General features: G+C 34.1%; 1 protein-coding gene across 2 annotated transcripts in view; it reads left to right on the top strand.

Moving 5' to 3' along the window:
* The window catches only part of CDH9 (cadherin 9), a 95,097-nt gene extending 73,856 nt beyond the window's left edge, over positions 1 to 21,241 (top strand). For both annotated transcript variants that reach the window (XM_059416476.1, XM_059416477.1), the window contains 5 exons: positions 10,589 to 10,725; positions 11,168 to 11,289; positions 15,173 to 15,290; positions 15,399 to 15,650; positions 20,754 to 21,241. In XM_059416476.1, the coding sequence (XP_059272459.1) occupies positions 10,589 to 10,725; positions 11,168 to 11,289; positions 15,173 to 15,290; positions 15,399 to 15,650; positions 20,754 to 21,241 (1,117 nt within the window). The remainder of the gene's footprint in view (positions 1 to 10,588; positions 10,726 to 11,167; positions 11,290 to 15,172; positions 15,291 to 15,398; positions 15,651 to 20,753) is intronic.
* Positions 21,242 to 21,641: the final 400 nt, after the last annotated feature.

Genomic DNA, 21,641 nt, shown 5'->3' with positions numbered 1-21,641 from the left:
GACTGAGGATTCAAACTATTGCTGATCCGAATGCATAGCCAGTTCTTTGGCAGACATACCCTTCTTTCTTAATGACCTGTTTACTAATTAGAGATAATTAATATAATGTTCCTCATTTGTAGACTAATTGGACTGACTTCAGTTATACAAGGCAGATCCCTCAGGGACAAAATTATGCAAAGGCAAAACATGGTTTTTGTCCCTCAGAATTTGGTCTAGTTTCCCTTCATTTTTCCTATTGCCCACAATAGGGAATTTCATAAGCTCCAACTATAGACATGTTAACTTAGAATATTACAGTCTTTTTATCCTTTTTAAACAAATGTATTGAGGTATTACTGACTAACAATAAATGACACAACTTTAATTTGTATGATTTGATCAACTTTTGTATATTCATATGCCCACTAAAACATCAGCAAAATCAAGATAATGACCATATATCTTACCCCCCAAAGTTTGCTCATGTGCTTTTTAATACCTCCCTCCTAAACTTCCTAAAACCCATCCTCCAGCCCCCAGGCAAACACTGATCAGGTTTCTGTCAATATAGATTAGATTAGATTAGATTAGATTGGGCTTTCTTGAATTTGTACAAACACAATCATAAAGTATTCTCTGTTGTCTAACTTGTTTTACTTACATAACCATATTGAGATATTTCCATGTTGTTATGTGCATTAATAGTTTATCCCTCCAACTGCTGAAAAGTATTTCATTGTTCAGAGATGCCACAATTTGCTTATCTGCTCACTGATCAATTTTAAGTTGTTTCAAATACTTGGATATTGCAATACCTTTATATACATTTGTATTTAAGTATATATACAAACATTTGTGCATCAGAATTTGCATAGTTAACATGTTTTCACTTTTCTTGAGTAAATAACTATTAGAGTTATGATTGGACCATAAAAAGTCAGCCTTTTTAATCACAGCCATTCTAATAGGTGTATAATAGTATCTTATTGGCATGTGACCAACGATGTTGAACATTTTCTGTATGCTTAATGTGCCACTCATATGTGTTCTCTGATGAAGTATTTATTCACTACTTGCTTAGATTTTACTGTGTTACTTCCTTATTATTGATTTGGAGATACATACACACACATACCTACACACGCACCACTTTGCACAATGGATACAAGTCCTTTATCAGATATGTGATTACAAATATTTTCTCTCACTTAGTGCCCTGTATTTACATTCCCATAAACTTTCAAAACTCTCAATTTTGATGAAATCTAATTTATTAACTTTTAATTTATGGATGAGTTTTTAGTGCCTTATATACCAAACATCTGCCTGAGTCCAAAATTCTTATTCCATGTTTTCTTCTGGAAGATTACTGTTTTCAGTATTATATTTACATCTATGATTTTAAGCTAATTTTCTATTGTATGAGGTATGGATCAAAGTTCTTTCGGTTTTTAGTATATGGATCCCCAACGTTTCTAGCATCATGAGTTGCAAAAACTGTTCTTGTCACTGAATAGCCTTCCCACTGTTGTTAAAATTCAATTGCACACGTATATATGGGTCTAAGTCTGGACTCTCTCTTCTATTCCAATTATGTATTTATCTATGTTTGCAAAATCACAGTTTTCTGTACCTTTAGGGGGTGGGATTATGGACATTGGGGAGGGTATGTGCTTTGGTGAGTGCTGTGAAGTGTGTAAACCTGGTGATTCACAGACCTGTACCCCTGGGGATAAAAATATATGTTTATAAAAAATAAAAAAAAATTTTAAAAAAAGTCTTGAAATTAAATATTATTTGTCATTTAACTTTTTTTTTCTTTTCTAAGTTTGTTTGGTAATTCTAGGTCCTTTTTATTTTCATATATAAACTGCTACAAAAGAGTCTGCTAGAATTTTGATTTGAGTTGTGTTAAGTGTGTAGAGTAATGTGTGCAGAATTGATGCCATCCTAATGAACTGAATCTATTAACCCAAAGAATATATTTTCTCTGTTTATAGAGGGATTTTTTTCAGCTGTGTTTTGTGTTTTTTTATGTCTACAAAAAATGTTTTTTATATTTCTCTTTATTGCTTTATTGCACTGGCAAAAACCTCCAAAATGATATTAAGAAGAAGTAATAAGAGCAGATATCCTTAACCTTCTACCTTGTCTTATGATGAAATCATTTAGTCTTTCATCATTCAGTGTGATGCCATCTGCAGGGTCAATTTTATTCTATTCCTTTTGTTCTAAGTATTTTTATCAGGAACAGAGTTTGGATTTTGTCAAATGGTATTCTCTGTGTTTACTGAGATGGCCATATAGTAACATGATGTATTATTTGATTTATTTTTTAAATATTGAACAAGCTCTTATTATTGGGATAAAGGCCACTTAGCCACATTATACTATAATCATTATACACTGTTGAATTCAGTTTACTGAAGTCTAAAAATAATTTTGCACCTATTTTTACGGGGACATTAGTTTACAGTTTGGTTTTCATGTAATGTCTGTTTGGGTTTGGTGTCACGGTAATACTGTCACACAATGCAGCCATAAGTATAAGAGGCTCTTTTAATTTTTTTGAAGAGTTTGCGTAGAATTGATGTTATTTTTCCTTAAACATTTGGCAGAATTTAAAGGCAAAGGACTGGGCGCCTGGGTGGCTCAGTGGGTTAAGCCGCTGCCTTCGGCTCAGGTCATGATCTCAGGGTCCTGGGATCGAGTCCCGCATCGGGCTCTCTGCTCAGCAGGGAGCCTGCTTCCTCCTCTCTCTCTGCCTTCCTCTCTGCCTACTTGTGATCTCTCTCTGTCGAATAAATAAATAAAATCTTTAAAAAAAAAAAAAAATAAAGGCAAAGGACTGCATTATCTTTTTTATATGAGTTATAGCTACAAATTCTGTTTCCTTAGTAGCTGTAAGGCTCTTCAGGTTTTTTTATTCTTGCATGACCTGGTTTGGCTTTTTTTCCCCCTTTTCTTCATCTTTCAGGGAATTTTTGAGTTTCATCACAGTTGAAAAAAGTTGTTCATGATATTTATATTATCCTTTTGATACTCTAGTAATGATAGCCATTAGTGATATTGTTAATTTGTAGCTACTTTCTTTTTTGTGTGTGGGCCAGCGTGACTAGACTTTTTAGTTGATTGATTTTCTCAAGGAACAAGTTATATTGGTTTTTCAGTAGTTTTTTTTTCTCTTTTTTACTCCGATCTTCATTCTTTTTTTCTGCTTACATTGAGTTTCATTTGCTCTTCTTGTCTATGTCTTTGAGTCAGAAACCGAGGTCATTGATTTGAGACCTGCGATTGTTCTCGTATGTGCATTTTAGTGATAAATAAATTTCCCTCTAGGTACACCTTTACATGTGTTGTTGGGTTTTTGTACCAATACAATAAAAATTTTGCATTGTCCTTAATGTTTATTTTTCTCTTCCTGTCAGTTGTGTCACAGGATGCTCTTAGCTTCTGTCACTGGTTTTAGCGATTTGGATTATGATGTAACTTTCTATAATATGCTTCAATTATTTTGTACTTGAAGTTTATAAAGCTTCCTGAATCTGTGATTTTTATGGCTTTCCTCAAACTTGGAAAAGTTTCCAGCAAGTCCCTTTAATATTTTTTGCCCTATATTCTTCTCTTTAAGGGCATTTAATTATAAATATGCTAGGTCTCCTATATGTGCAATACAGTGCATTGGTGCTGTTTATCTTCTTTTTTCCCTTTTAGCCATTCTAAATCATTCCCATTCATCTTCATCTTCATGTTTACTAATCTTTTTTTCTTTCAATATCTAACCTGCTTTAATTCCATCTAGAGTATTTTTTCATTTCGTAGATTATAATCTCTTCTCTGGAGGAGTTCTCTCTAGGTTGTTTTCGATTGACAGATTTTTCCTGGAAGTCATATTTTCTTGTTTTTTGCATGCCTGTAATTTTTGACTTGATGACAAAACACTGTGGTTTTACTGTGTTTAGTGTTAAGTAGCTCTGCATTTACTTTTTTTTTTTTTTTAGCTTTGCATCTTCATATATACTCTTGAGTTGCATTCAGATGTGTTTAATTTTTTTTATTTATTTGAGAGAGAGCATGAGTGAGAGAGAAAGATAGGAGAGAGAGAGAGAGTCCGCACAAGCAGGGGGAGGAGGAGGGGCAGAGGGAGAAGCAAACACCCTGCTGAGCAGGATCCTGGGATCATGACCTGAGCCAAAGGCAGATGCTCAATCGCTTAACTGAGCCGTCCAGGCATCCCTCAGATGTGTGTTTAAATTACTCACAACATCTTAATCTTTTGGACCTGGCTTTTGTGCTTTATTAGCAGCCCTTTTTTCTAGACCTAATTTTGCCCCATAAATCAAGTAAGACCTTCCTGAGTAGTCTACCAAAGCCCCACGAGGTACGAATTTCTCCTCTTCGGTTGGTGGAAACAGAACTATTCCCAGTAACATGCCAGTTCACAGTTTTGCTCCCTCCTAATCCTTGTGATTGATTACTTCTATTGTTTCACTTTAGCTGTATCCAAATATGTTCTGATCAGAACTTAGCTGAAAACTTAAGTTATATTTTCTTCAAATTTCAGTAGTTCCCGCTTTGTGGAGCTCTCTCCCATGAATTACTCAGCCTTTCAAATTCTAGACTTTGTCCTCGACATGGACTACCAGCTTGAACGCAGGGGATTGACAGACTCCCTCTGGGATCTCATTTCCTGCATTATTGTCTGGAACCTCTCCCTGGCAGCAAACTAGGAAGTTTTATGGATCACAACCTATCTTTCTCTTTTCTCTGGGATTATGGTCATTGTTCGCTGGTGTGTAATCCTTCAAAAATAATTTCCATTTAGTTTCATATATTTCGTTTAGTGTTAGTGGGGTGTGTGTGTGTGTGTGTATGCACGTGCATGTGTGTGTGGGGGGGGATTAGTAAATCCATTCCTTGTTATTTTACAGTTGCTAAAAAGGGACATTCAAAATATTTTTAAAACATATTTTTAGTTATATAATTTGGTCACTTGCATAAGAAGTTTTGCAGTGAAGAAGACATCTATTAAATTGTTCTCTCAATTGATACTTCAGTGGTATTTTACTCTATTTTTATCAGGTATTGAAAGTTTCCATTTATCAATCACCTAACCAACTTTAGTAAGTAGAGATCCTTATAATATACATATAGGCTTATGTATTTTTATTAATTGTAAATATTTGATAATGCCATTAACCTCAATAAACTTCTATTGTATAAATAACACACTATTGTGTAGGGGATACATGATTGCTGGAAATTTAGTTGCAGTCTGTCTTTATATATCATATATATAATGTATATATATACATATATATGTATATGAGTTAGATATAGATACAGATATAGAAATAGATATGGATACATAATCCACCCAGTCCCTTCCTATACAGGTATATCCCTTCCTATATCTGCAATTTCCTCAGGATAAGGACAGGCTGGTTCCTGTTTATATAAAGAAATACACACACACACACACACACACACACACGCACGCACACAAAACCTTTAGATATCTTACTACACTGTGAGAATCTAGCAATAATTCAACAAGAAGACAACATGTAATATGTGGCACTTTCATTAGCTCCTATAGAATTTAGAAGGAGGATTGATCCCCACAGCAGAAATGGGCTACGATAAGCAACATGCAGAAATATTTTCCAGGGAAATCTTAGGAACTATTTCTCACCCACCAGTAAATCTGTTCATCAAACATATTTTCTGAAATACATCTGCCGCTTGCAACATGAGATTATGATTACAATTAGCAGCTGTTGTCAGCTCTGCTTCACCTCATTAGTAATCATGGATTTCCCAAGTTATGGGGCTGATTATAGCTTTACAGGTTCTGAAAGAACATGTTGTCTCATTTCACACCTATTTAATGCTCAACATATTTAAAGTTCAGCAAATTTTAGAAGAAATCTTTTCTACTGCAGTCAAACTGAGAAGTAAGTACACAAAAAACTTGCTGGAAAGAAACGCTTCTATGCTTCAATAAATGTACATGATTCCACCCTAAGCTGAAATGAGTGAATAAATGGATGTGTGTGTGTGTGTTTCTCTAATATTCTAATACTTTGATTTTATTAGAGAGAGTAAAATAATATTCATTTATTTTAAAATCATGCCATTAATATTTGGAAAAAAAAGATTTGAACTATTTGCTCAAGTACTATATAGTCACATTCTCTTTTTGAAGATCAATGAAAGTTTCATTGTTCATAGTTAGAAAACACATTTCTGGAATGCAGTAGCTGGAAAGGAAAGAGCAAATTAATAGCCTAATAATACTGATTTAGTGAGTAGAAGATGTACGTGGCATTCAGTAAAGGAAGAGAAGTACTAGCCCTGACACATTTCTGCATACTACTGATTTGTTCTGGTGTTTGTAATTTAATTGACGTGTTTTATTGTGATGGATGAAAATACAGGGATCTGATATGTGTTGGATTCTTAACAGTAGAACATGAAAAATGAAAAGCAAACAAACTGAAGCAGAGTTCAGCTTCCACAGGGTCAGTTCTCTTGTGCTGTTTTGCATTTATTTGCTGTTTCTGAAGATCTTGTTTCACTTAAGAAGTTATGCCAGCAGCCTTCTTTTTGTTTAACTGATCGAAATTAAATGTAAGGAGATGAATAAAATAGTGTTGTTTTAATAGGCCATCTGCTGGAATATGAAAATAGCTTTGTCCTGTGCTGTTTATCAAGCTCTTTCTGGTCATCTGCAGTAATCCAGTGTTCTTATTACTAATAGGTAAACCAGAATGTCCCATTCTGTGGTGAAAACAGAATGTGGATTGCTGAATAAAAGACAGTTATCACTGGGCTTTGACAAATTGTGAGACATCATTTGCACTAGGGCAAATTTCTGAATATATACCTGGAAGTGTTCAGTGTTAGTGTTATAGTGAGCCATTTCTAAATTGTCAAAGTGGTTCTTCACCATGAATTCTTCACTTGGAAGGTGGTATTTTTCAAAATTGAATCTACAAATAGGATAGCCAGAAACTTATTCTGATACCACATAAACTCCAAGCATGTCAAAGCTGCACTTGCATAAAGTTAAAATTGTTACCTATTCCTCAATCATAGAAAGCCCCATGCAAATCTCCATGGCAAGTAACAATGAGTACAAAGGAATTTTATTTTTCATTTTGATCTTTAATGCTAACAGTAGGAAAAAAATCCAATGTCTGATTAGCCATAGCAGATAATGGCTAGCTACTGACTTCTCCAACAATCAAAAGAAATATATTTAGGCAAATATTATAAATTGAATTCCATTCAATACATAGATGTGGTTGAATTGTATATATATATATATATATATATATACATATATGTTGTGTATATATATGTATGTATATATGTATATGTATATGTATATATGTATGTATATGTATATATATGCATATATGTATATACATATGTATATGTATATATGTATATATGTATGTATGTATATATACATGTATATATGTATATATATGTATATATATTTTTTGTATATGTATATATATATGTATATATATATGTATATGTATATATATATATTTTTTGCACTGCTTTCTTTGTGTTCATGTTAGGTTTGTTTTATTCATTAGCAGAATTTGGTAAAGTATTTAATTATGTAAGTAAAACAATATTTAAAAATGTTCTACTGGCTTTCCTAGCCCATGTTAGGAACTAAAATTGTATGAGGCTTGACACCTAGAGATAGGAAGAAGCACTGTACTTTTTTCCATGTCAGCATTTATTAAGCAATAGAGATTTAGAAGAGAAAATTTAACATGACTGCCATCCTCAATTTTAGTACATTAATAGTTATTTTTTTAATAAGCTTTCAGATCCTTGTCTGGAATGAATTGCTGGTTAAAACCTGATATAAACTTTGCTTGTAGGAGATACACATATACACCATGTGTATTTTATATATTTATTTTTGTATCTAGCTTCTAGTTATCTTCTATCTCTTTAGGAGTTCCCACACCAGAAGTACAGCTACTTTTCAGCAGTGACCATAAATCATATAATCAATAATTTGACAAAATATCAAAAATCTCCCCATAACACCTCTCATAGCACCATGTAGGAAAATTACAATTATGATTATTGAAAAAGTGAGAAGATACCACCATTCTTCTCTGGCTCTATTGCCCACCGCACAACCCTTCCAAAGGACAAAAAGGTGAAGGGTCTGGTTTTATATTTTGAGACTAGGTACAGAAAGGAACCTAAAACCAACTATGTAAAGCTTTTAGCTATTCCATATTTGAGATAAATTATATACGGGCGCCTGTGTGCCTCAGTTGGTTAAGTGTCTGCCTTAAGCTCAGGTCATGATCCCAGTGGGATCGAACCCTGCGTCAGGCTCCCTCCTCGGGAGAGAGTCTGCTTCTCCCTATGTCCACTGCTCCCTCTTCTTGTTCTTTTTCTCTCTGCTAATAAATAAATAAAATATTTTTTAAAAATCCAGTATATGTATATATTTTGCCCACATGCTCAAATACTCACTTTGAAATGCTGTCAGTCTGAGAAACTCTTTTGATAAAGTTTAGCAGAAAATAAATCAGGCAAACCCCGTGATGTTAAGCTATTACAATTATTTTGGAAAGCTGAGTTTACTAATGGATCTCTTAATTTCAGTATAGTTCTTATAACAATAGACTAAGTCATGGATTCTTTATTAGAACAACCAAGGCAAACAAACAAACAAACAAACAAAAATCAAAGAATTTAGATAAATAGATTTTCATCCATTATTTTTTTAAATTACAAATATTTCATGTTTATAACATTGGCTGCTCAATACCTATTACTCACATGTTTGTCAAAGTCAGTGCCTGATACTGAATATATTACATTTCTAATGGGAGTTGTAATTTCCCGATTCACCAGATCAAAAAGGAGTTCATTTGCTAACTGAAGTTAATAAGATACCTAGAAAAATGAGAACTATACCAGATGCTGTTTAGTCTGTTAGTTTTCTCCTTTTTTTTTTCCTTTTTCTGTGTTTACTCTAATCAGTTTATTCCATTGTATATGACCTTACTGTGTAAGCTTTGTCCATAGGCGTATAACATGCTATTGGCCTAGGATGTTTGTTAGAAATAAAAATCCAGCTCCAACACCAGACCTATTGAATCAGAATCTGTTCTTAACAAGATCCTAATGTAATTCATTTGAACAGTAATGTTTAAGAAAAACTTGTTTTCCTATACGGCTTAATTAGACACTCAGCAGAAATCTCAAACAGACATAAAGTGTTAGTATAGCCTAATCCGGCCTGACATAATGAAAGGATTTTATTATAAGCTGGATTTTTAAAAGATCTTTCTTATAGTATACTGCAGCCTTCCATTGCTGTCATTAAAAATTACCATAAACTTGCTGTTTAAAGCAACTCAAATTTATTGTCTTACCGTTTTATAGGTCAGAGAACTGGGATGAGTCTCACCGGACTGAAGTCATGGTGTTTGTGTGGACAGGGCCACATTCCTGTCTGGAAACTGTAGGAGATAAATCGTTTCCTTGCTCACTCAAGTTATTAGCAGATTTCAGTTCTTTGCAGCTGTAGGTCTGAAATTCTAATTTTCTTGCTATCAGCTCAAGGTTCATTCTGAGTTTCTAGAGGCCACCTGTATTCTTTGGCATGCGGTCCCTTTCCGCTGTCCTCAAACCAGCAGTGAGAGGTTAAGTCCTTTTCATACTTTAAATCTCTTTTTTTCCTCCTGTCTTATTTCTTGAGACCCCATATCTGCATTTTTCTTGCACTTTAAATGGTTCATATGATTAGTTTAGGCCTATCTAGATAATCCAGAATAATCTCCCTTCTCGGTGACTTTAAACTTAATCACATCTACAAAGTTACTTTCACCAGGTAAAGTAACAGAGTCCCAGGTTTCAGGGATTAGGAGGTGGGCATCCTTTGGGGGAGGTGGGGAGGCATTATTTTGCCAACCACGGAGTGATACAAAGTTTATGATGACATCGTCCATAGCTAGCCTTGAAGAAAAGAGTTATAAAACTCTGTGTAATATGTCATTTCATTTTTATCTGCAATAGCTCAGAGGAATAGATTGGAGGATAACCTTTGATTCATCTGAGATGTTCCTTGAATAGAGGGCCATTCAAGAGCAATGTACTTTACAGCAGCTTCTCTCTATTCACTTACAGTCATAAGGACTCCGTGGACACATGTTCTTATGTTTTTTAGCATAATTTTAATTTATCTAATGCAATTGACTCTATCAAATTTAATATGACTGATTACTATGTTTCAGGCACTGCAACAGGTCTAAGATAGGTTAAGCAAATCAAGTGACAATTAAAAACTCACTTAAAGGTTGCCACAAGGACTCAGGAGTATAAATAATAACTCTAAAGTACATATAATCATAGAAGAGTAATGATGGAAAAGGCCAAATATATCAAACCGTGTAAATGACAATTATATTAAACAAAAATTCTTGAAAGTTGTCAGCATTTTACTGGTCATGACTCTATGAGAACATTGCTTAAATTGCCTATAACATTAAGAAATAGCAGATGAATTAAGAATCTTAATGCCTAGATTCATGAATCTCTTTTCTGCCAGATACACTATTGATCGGCATACTGATATGGACCGGATTTTTAGCATTCACTCCGAAAATGGCTCTATTTTCACTTTGAAACCCCTCGATCGGGAATCATCTCCTTGGCACAACATCACCATTACAGCCACAGAAATAAGTGAGTGGGAAATAATCCACCTGAACATCAAAGTGGTAAAATAATAACATTAAGTAGACTCTATTTCTTGAATGATTTTATCATTAGCAACATCAGACTGTGTTGGATACTTGTATTATTTTAATGACTATCGAATATCTACTTTTTAAACTTGATATTCTTTTACGCCTTACTCTAGGATAGAAATACAGTCTAACCTCCTAAAAATAATTAGTCTAGGAAAATTATGTCTGACAAATAACACTTCATTCTCAGTCATATTCTCCTCTTTTTAATCATGCTTTCCATCTGGACCATGTAAGAAAGCTCAACTATTCATCAGCAATCCAATTGAGAAAGTGAATACCACAGAAATGATCAGTTGCTAAGTTACAAATGGGGTGAGTGGTATCACCGCTTCTCTGGAAATGAGCCTGAAGTCTTACTCGTGTTCTCGTTGCAGATAACTCAAAACAAAGTAGCCACATCCCTGTCTTCATCAGAATTCTAGATATAAATGACCATGCTCCGGAATTTGCCATGTACTATGAAACATTTGTTTGTGAAAATGCAAAACCTGGGCAGGTAAATACAATTATTATAAACTTTAAAAATGTATCTCCTCTTCAAAATGGCAGATAACATTATATTAATTCCCTCGCACCAACTTTTTTTTATGCAAACCCTCATAAATCCTCTTGGTCACATGTTCATCTACCCTTACCAAAACACTCACAGTGATCTAATCGTTGACTTCTGAAGTTGTTCTTATTATGAAAGTCATATGTCATAGGAAAAGTTTTAATATATGCTTTAATTTATATACTGGATATATAATGAATATATATATATGGAAAGTTCTTCCCTGGATTCATAATTATGCTGATACTGAGTTATATTCAAGAATAGAATGGAAATATATTACTAAATAAAACATGAAGAATGAAAATGAAATTGTTCTGGGTTAGCATAAAGGGAATCACAATAATTGTCTCATTGATTATATTTTTCCTCTTTTAATCTCAGGCAGGATATTTTGGTTGGATAAATTATACTTTGTGATTTTTCAACTTTAACATTATTGAGATAAAATGAGATTGTACAAGAGTCACAAAGTCCTCTTACAAAGTCCCCCTAATATATAAGAGACCTCTAAAGTAACTTTAAGCAAATGCAGAGTATGTTCATTTTTGGCACTACTATGGTATTTTATAAATGACAGCTACTGCACAAATTTCACAGAAAGAAATTTTAACAAGTTATTTAGATACTTCTTTAAAGAAAAAGTAGATAGATGTTAAGAATCATATATAATTTTATTGTGTCTATTTAAATATAGAAAATAAAAGTGAAGTACTGTCTTCCTTTTCTTCCAGTGAGGATTGCAATGGACCAAATGTTCATCTGAAGCCCTAGCCCCCAATATGGCTATATTTAGTGATGGAGCTTCTAAGGAAGCAATGAATGTTAAATGAGATCCTAAGGTTGGGGCTTTGATTGGAGAGGATTAATGTCCTTCAAAGGAGAGACACCAGAGAGATCACGGTCTCTCTCTCTCTCCTTGCACACACTCAAAGGAAAGGCAATGTGAGAAGGTAGCAAAGATGTCTGCAGGCCAGAAAGAGAGCTCTCATCAAAAACCTGCTAAGCTGGCACCTTGATCTCAGACTTCCAGTCTCCAGGACTGTGAGAAAATAAATTTCTGTTATTGAAACCATCCAGGCTGCAGTGATTTTCATGGCAGCCCAAACAAGCAGACCAAGACAGAGATTCCACTTGCATACACAAGAATAAAGATGGGGTATTGTCATTATTTGCCAAAAAGAATCATTACACAGTTATTTGGATTAAAAATTATTTTTCTTTTTTTTCACTTTGCAACATGTAATGGACATACTCTCAATTTAGTACATGATTCTTTTTAATTTGATGCTGAATTTTTACAGTACAGCTATACATTAGGTCATTCAACTATCCACTTACTAACAGAAATTTGGTTTATAAACACAATGTTACTCTAGCAGATAGCACTATAATGAGCATTATAATACATTTCTATTTATACACTATCTGGTACTCTTTTCCTTTGATACAACCTTTGAAGCAAGAATAATTAAACTGTATATATAAATACTCACCAATGCCTCTGAACAGCTTCCCACATAGGTCATTTACCTAGCGTTTTGCCTATTTATTGGAACACTAGACTTTAAGTGTCCACCCAATGGTAATATCTCATAAAAATTTTAACATGGATTCTTCCCAAATTATTCAGGTTGAACATTTTTTCATAAATGTGTGGCCATTTTAAAATAATCTTCACAGATGTATTAGTTTCCTAAGGCTACTATGAGAAACTACCACAAACTAGAGAGCTTAAAATAACAGAGATGTGGTCTCCCACAGTTCTGGAGGCTAGAGGTCTGAAATCAATGGTGTCAGCAGTCTGTCCTCTCTGTAAAGACTCTAGGAGAGGACTCTGTTTCCTAACTTCTGGAATTGCCAGAAATTACTGGCATTCCTTGGATTCTAAGAATTACTCCAAATCTCTGTGCACACTGTCCCATGACATTCTTTTTCTATTTCTCTGTATCCACATTTCCCTCTTCTTATGAGACTCTATTCATTGGTTTAGGGCCCACACTAATCCTACGGCATCATCTTAACTTGATGGCATCTACAAAGAGCCTGTTTCCAAATAAGATCACATTCACAGGTACTGGGAATGAGGATCTGAACATATATTTTGGAGAGACAAGTCAATTGACAATAGCATATACATAGTCTTGACTTATTTGCCTATTAATATGCTTTTCTTCTGGTGACCCATGTGAGTAATGTATACACATTAAAATTAGTATTTGACAATGATAAAATATATTGATATTAACTAATAATTATTTTATTATATACTATTAAAATTTCTGTCATTGCTCATACACTTGGCAGAAATCGATTTGCTTGTTGAAATTAACAAGGCTGAAAATATAGTTTAAGCTTACTGATATGTATTCTCTGTTAAAATATGCATAAACAGTGGCTCATCTAATCATTTTTTTTTTAATTTTTTATTTTTGATAAACATATATTTTTATCCCCAGGGGTACAGGTCTGTGAATCAACAGGTTTACACACTTCACATCATCTAATCATTTTAAGAACTCAGCCATATAACCATAGGACTGATGTTGAATGTCTAAAATATTCCTAAAAATTAGACATATCATTGCCAATCTGGAACAGGAGGTTAAACAGAAGTATTTAAGTACTAAAAGTATTTTTTTCTAGGTCATGACCCAATCTCCTAAAGAGAAAATGTGCATTGCATTTGTATTAATAATTGTGCACCTTCAGAAGCATTGTATAAACAAAAGTAAGGTTCCATGACACTCTGCCAATAAAATGAATGAAATCCTAGTTAATATTAAATTAAAGGGGAAACGGTATTGACTAGTGAGTACTCAGGTTAGTTTGGCTGTAGAGGGTACACAATAACCGAGACAATAGGTTTGTCAAACTGCTGTGAGATTCCAATAATTGTTCATCACAGAAGTTGGACTGTTACACCGGAAGTGGTGCAACTCTTTCTTTTTGTGGAAAAGAAATCTGAAAGTAAGAGTAATTAAATGGCTGTTGATTTCAAGTCGCACCAGATTGCAGACCCATGACTAGAAAAACAGGCACCCCGATGTGTAGCTTAGCGCTTTTTCCCTATAAAATGCTCAATGGGAATTCTCTCACTTGTTATTTGCTGCTCCCTCTTCACAATCAGGCACACAGTGAGTACAGTTAAGAGGTGTTGTAATTTCTCAACTTTGACCTAATTTTATGAAATATTAAAGGCATTATTTGTGTATCTTCCTACACTGAACAGATACCATTAAAAGAAAAACCAAAACTTTGAATAAAATATGCAATATGATCGTAGTCAGATCGTCCCATCGCTTTAGAATCTTTTGCTTTCTGGTATTATGTACCATATTGCTTATTTTTCCAAAACTATATTTATAGTGTTCTTGATCTGTAGGAGTAGCTGTGCTAATCACTTTTGTTTTTTTAAAAATGCATCTGTTATGTTCTCTGCCTTTGAGACAATTGTTAGTAGAGGCAACAGATTAGTAACCAATTATTAATAAAATAGACTGGTGCTTTCTAACAATGCTAAAAAAAGATAGATGTTGGACGGATTAAATTGTTCTTTGAGTTTGGATATTCCAGGGGCCAAGAATCAGAAAGTGATCATAGAGACACCTCGCACAGTCATACTTGATGAACATATTTTAACCTTAACTAATTGTTACACTACACTGAACCATAAAAAGCTTTGGCATAAGTTCTGAAAATGGCCTGTTCTTTCTTTCTTTAATGTCAATGATATCTTTAAAACACAAACACTGACTTAAAATGTCCTATAACAACAAGAGTTGCTTTTCGTTGTGCCTTATTTAATTTATTGATTTGGTTTCAGTTGATTCAGACTGTCAGTGTCATGGACAAAGACGACCCTCCCCGAGGCCACAAATTTTTCTTTGAACCGGTACCAGAATTTCCTCTCAATCCGAACTTCACCATTGTAGATAATAAAGGTATAGAACATTTTTTAAGCGAAAACTGAGACCTTCAGATGCAAAATTGAAAACTGGTCTGAGTGTTTTCCGCCTCACTTTTTTTTTTTTTTTTTTTTTGCCCCCTAGATAATACAGCAGGAATCATGACTCGAAAGGATGGTTACAGCCGCAACAAAATGAGCACCTATCTGCTGCCGATTTTAATCTTTGACAATGATTATCCAATTCAGAGCAGCACCGGCACACTCACTATCCGCGTGTGCGCCTGCGACCATCAAGGAAACATGCAGTCCTGCAATGCAGAGGCCTTGGTCCTCGCAGCTGGCCTGAGCACGGGGGCCCTCATTGCCATCCTTCTTTGTGTCGTCATCCTACTTGGTAAGCCCCACTTCCGAATGCTCACTCACTCTCATACGTCTCGCCCTTCTCGCTCAGGGATGCTGCAACCAAATAGCACACTTCTTTAAGGCTAACGGTTGAAATAGTTAACTTTTTATAAAATGGATCTTTCTATTAGGAAAAAAAAAATGAGTTCTCTCTGAGCTAGGTCTAGCTTTCCAGAGATTAAAAAACCGGTAAGGGTACCTGGGTGGCTCAGTTGCTTGAGTGACTGCCTTCGGCTCAGGTCATGATCCCAGAGTCCTGGGATCGAGTCCCACATCAGGCTCCCAGCTCCATGGGGAGTCTGCTTCTCCCTCTGACCTCCCCTCTCATGCTCTCTTACTCTGTCTCTATCTCTCAAATAAATAAATAAAATCTTAAAAAAAAAAGATAATAGCTAGTGCTATATACACATATACAAACACATATTTTAAATCTATTTTATATAATACTGCTTAATGCTAATGAACCATGGCCACTGTTCTAAGATATTTAATTTTATAACTGATTTAATTTTCATATCAACTGTGTAAGATAAATATTTTGATTCTTCTCAAGAAAGACTAAATAACATATAATTCACTCATTTAGAAAGGTTTTAACGAGCATTCAAACTCAGATAAGTCTATTTCAGAATTTTCCTTCTAAACCATTATTCTCAAAAACAAAGACTACCTTTACTAATAAAATTACAAACAAAATTACTAATAAAATTGGTAAACAAAATTACTAATATACAAAATATTAAATTATATATATTAAACACCTAATTGGCAAGTGCATTTAAATTTTCAAGATAAGATAAACTTTTTATTCATGTAATTTGTGAAACATAGTTGTAAAATAAAAGTTTAAGTTCATTTTTTAAAAATATCACTATGACATTGTGGTCATACCTAGTCCCGCAATGTTTTCTAAAGTCATGCTTTCAATAGCAAATGTTTTATTTGAGCATGCCCTCACAGGAAACAATTTAATTCAATTAAACAGTTGTTCCACTGTAAAACATTCCCCCCAAAATTGTTTCCATCAAATATTCATCCAAAATGCTTATGCTTAGGGCATGAGAGGCAGCCAAATTTATGTTCCAGTGCTCATATGTGCTGGCTCCTTTTCACTGCAAATCCTTTCAAGCTATCTGGATGAAATCCCTTTGGCCAGATACCCTTGCAGGACTTCAGTGGGGGATTGATGAAAAGTGAGGGGAAAACATTTGTCTCAGCTAAAGTGATCCAACTATTTAGAAAAACATTTTCTCAGGGTGCTTTAGAATATTCATACCACCAATCCACATCTCAGAGCTGCTGCTGGAAAGTTCAGCTCTTCTGTAAAATATTTTTGTCTCCCCACGGAAAATAAATTTTGGCTCCCCTTTCGGCTAAGTGCTCCTGATACTATACTTTATTTGCTCACACAGTTCTCCTTTCCTAATTTCTAACAACATGGAAATACCTATATTACAAATTTGATTTTTAACATTTCTATATTAAGATAATACACACAGACATAAAGATGAGCATGCACAAATTGGGAGAACAAAAGCACCCCCCAAACAAGCTGAGATACCATAACATTAGGAAACTAAATTGCATTATGCAGAAATCCTAGAAGGCTGTTTCATTATTCTGAAAAGTCTGCCCCCTTTCTTCCATTCTACCTTCCCAACTGGCTGCTTATATATGGAGTATTTTTCTATTATTTTAGTTTAAAATTGGTTCTAATGCAGGTTTTGTTATCAAACTTCCTAAAGCATTTTTGCTGTGATTTCATCTTTTCTTTAAGTTTTTATTCAAATTCAACTCAGTTAACATACAGTGTAATATTAGTTTCAGGTGTACAATATAGTGATTCAACCTTCCATACAACACCCAGAGCTCATCACAGCAAGTGCCCGCCTTCATCCCCATCACCCATTTAACTTTTCCCCCTTCCCCGCCTGTCTTCCAGCATCTTTCAGTGTGTTCTCTACTGAGAGGTTTGCTTCCCTCTTGTTCATCTGTTTTGTTTCCTAAATTCCACATATGAACATGGTATTTGTCTTTCTCTGACTTATTTCACTTAGCATAATACTCTCTAGCTCCATCCATGTCATTGCAAATGACAGGATTTCATTCTTTTTTATGTCTGAGTAATAGCCACGGTATAGATATATACCACCTCTTTAGCCATTTGTCTGTTGATAGATACTTGCACTGTTTGCATAATTTGGCTATTGTGGATAATGCAGCTATACACTGTGGTGCATATATCCCCTCGAATTAGTATTTTTATATCCTCTGGTAAATACCTAATAGTGTAATTGCTGGATCATAGGGTAGTTTTATTTTTAACTTGTACTGTTTTCCAGAGTGGCTACACCAGTCTGTATTCCCACCAACACTGCACAAGTGTTCCCCTTCTCCACATCCTCGCCAGCAACTGTTGTTTGCACACAGTTACTAAATTTCTAAGTTTCTATAGTAAAGAGAGACTACTCTTAGCAGGAGAGTGATATAGCATGGACAATGATACTTTAAACCTACCCATTATAGTCTGAAGAAATGTAGTTCTTAGAGTTTGTCTATGTTACAAGGCAAAGTCAAAGACTAAAACCTGAGGCAGGACTTTTATAATTTTTTTGGTTCCTTAAGACACCTTGGAAGTCAGAGGAAGCTTATGGGAACTATTTAGAATAATAATTTAAATTAATATATCAGACAAAATGTATCAGATGTATCAGACAAAAGGAAATGTGTGCATCCAATTAAACAAGAAATAAAAGCAAAATGTGCTTATTGTCATATGTACCCTGTTCTAGTGCAAGTCTAATGATCATTTGAGATATGTCATAACTAAAATGCAATATAAAATATCCCTGCTTTCTAGTGATTTAATAGTCACACATAACTCTTACTATCACTATAGTAACTGTATATTCTGATATTCACAATAGAAATAAATTTCAGTTACAGATTAATGAACATAATAATACACTTTTTCTATTCCTTATCTTAACCTTTCTAAATTCCATTCAATAAATAACCTCAGGCTGGGGAAACAAAGTAGGTGATTTTGACCCAACAGAGGAGAAAAAAAACTTAGAATATTCTAAGGTCCACTTGTGGGAGTTAATAAATATCATATTAGCTAAGAAAACCTTAAAACAATTTGACTATATTGTTGTTTTTTATAGTGAGAATTTATAAAAATTTTGAGAAAAGTAGAGAATTTATAAATTAATTTAATATTAAATTTAGAAGGGGCATTTTTTTACTTCATGATTCACTAGATTGATGGGTTTCAGATCTATCTTGGAATTAATTAACTTATTTTCATCCTTTAATAGGGAAGAGTACAAATATGTTCCATTTTTAATGAAAAAGTCTCTCTTTTTTAATTTTATTAATTTTTTATTTTTTATAAACATATATTTTTATCCCCAGGGGTACAGGTCTTTTTTTAATTGTCTCCAAGATGATTCTGAATATAATACCTCAGCACCCATAACCTATTCTGTGGAGGTTAACTGAAGATGCTTCAAATGAATTTTTTTTTAATTCTTTCTACCAATTAGTAGGAGCTAAGAAAAGTGTGTTGGTCAATATGATAATAGCATTGGACAGGCTTTTAATGGAGTTATAAGGCACTCAAAGGCCTTGGTGAAATGTGGTCTTAATGTAAATGAGTTTGCTTTGTGTAATCACAATACAAAAATTGAGAAAAGAAATGGCAGATTTTGAGCCAACATTTTCTTCTTTTTTTATTAAAACAGAAATAGTATTGACAAAACATTTAGCTGCCCAAAGTAAGGGGAACCTGTTTTTTATTTCCCCCATGCAATGTGCAAGGGTGCTTTAGCGGAATTAACTTTATTTCTTAACATTTCTTATATATAAAATTAGGGACTTGGTCCATTTCCAATGAGAAACTTATATCCTGGAAATCATGTGGGTTTTTTTTTCATATTTTTAAGTGCATGTGTAAATTGCAGAGCATATTTATTTTGCATACATTCACTGTCACATATACACATATGTTAAATTTCAGTAATATAGCAAAAAACAAGAAAGTATATTCTCTGTAGGGAAGTTCACAGTTAGCCTGATACTATGGGTATGTAAATAATAAAAACAATACATTGAATAGTGAATAGAGGGATTGTAATTAACATTTTAGCCAGAAAGTTCCAAAGCAACTGTATATGTCAAGGAAATCTTCAGTAACCAGATAATTCGTCTGAGCTGTCTTGTAAGACGAGTACAGGTTAAAGATAAGTTAGACTGAATTTTATATTGTCATTTATAGAGTTATAGTTCAGATTTTAAGTAGGCTTTCAACACCAAGTCAATAAAGGAATTTAAACAGATTTGAGCAGGGGGTGGGAGGATGTGTGAGTCCAGTGATGGGTATGAAGGAGGGCACGTATTGCACGGAGCACGGGGTGTTATATGCAAACAAAGAATATATGGAACACTACATCGAAAACTAATAATGTCCTATATGGTGACTAGCATAACATAATAAAAATAAGTAAAAAATAAACAAATATGAGCTACTGGAAGGAATTAGATCAGTAGCATGTATATATTTACGTGTATCTATACACACATATCTATATGCATATGTGTAATATATGCACATACATAATGCATACATATGCATATATGTGAATAACGTTTTATATATATACCCTTGAGTCATTAAGAAAATATTAAATTGGTGCTCAATTTCTCTTGGGATACTAATGATTGTAGCTTTAGAATTTTATTGTGTTTAAGCAAGCTTACTGTTGAGAGCAATGAGGAATCACATAATTAACAGTTGGCTAAATGAATTAGCCATAACTGAAAAAGGCCTTTGCAATGTCAGAAATCTAAGGATAGGAGTCTTGAAAGTAAATAAAGGGATTGTAGTATCTATTGCTTTACCAATGCAGGACATTTAGTCATTGGCCCAAGGCACCCTGTATCTGCGTAGGGTAGTTACTCTTTGTCCAAATAAATCTCAGCATCTCTCATACCACACAAACCTCCTTCAGCAAAGTGTGCTATATTTAATTTAAACCTGAATCATGGAATCTCACTATTTTCTCTTTGTTGTTGTTGTTGTTGTTGTTCATAGTTTTAGTTGTACTGTTTGCTGCACTGAAGAGGCAGAGGAAAAAGGAACCTCTGATCATTTCAAAAGACGATGTCCGGGACAACATCGTGACCTACAACGATGAAGGGGGCGGGGAAGAAGATACCCAAGCTTTTGACATTGGCACATTAAGGAATCCAGAAGCAAGAGAAGACAGTAAACTTAGAAGGGATGTAATGCCTGAAACTATATTTCAGATAAGGAGGACTGTGCCTCTGTGGGAAAATATTGATGTACAAGATTTTATCCACCGAAGATTAAAAGAAAATGACTCAGACCCAAGTGCACCACCGTATGATTCACTGGCAACATATGCCTATGAAGGGAATGATTCCATTGCAGATTCACTCAGTTCTTTGGAGTCTCTCACGGCAGATTGTAACCAAGATTATGATTACCTCAGCGACTGGGGGCCTCGTTTTAAAAAGCTTGCCGATATGTATGGGGGTGATGACAGCGACCGAGATTAAGAGTATTGTAGGACTTGATCCATGTTTTTGGAAGTACTCTCCTTGTTACTAGATTGAGTGGCCCGCATTCTCTTCCTTGGAGGAAATTCTTAAAAATTTGAAATTACAAACAATACGTAGGTGTTGTCTTAGTAAGGGTTTGCTTAATCAGTAAGTTTCTGTGAATGAATACGAATGATATAGATTTTTTAAAAAAGTAATAATAACTAGTTCACTCTCTTTGCCTAACAATCTCTGAAGGAAAGTATATCACATCAATAATCAATAAAAATTACATAAAAGGCTTTTTGTGCCTTTCCTTAACTATAAAGACTTTATAAATGTTTTCTTAACTGACTTACAGTCACCTTTACTATTAAACATTGTGCAACTGCTTTGTAAATTAATATGAAAAAGTATA

The sequence above is a fragment of the Mustela nigripes genome, chromosome 12 (genome assembly GCF_022355385.1).
Source record: "Mustela nigripes isolate SB6536 chromosome 12, MUSNIG.SB6536, whole genome shotgun sequence".
Classification (NCBI taxonomy): domain Eukaryota; kingdom Metazoa; phylum Chordata; class Mammalia; order Carnivora; family Mustelidae; genus Mustela; species Mustela nigripes.
Note: the sequence above shows the minus strand (reverse complement) of the source record. Positions and strands in the feature narration are given on the sequence as shown.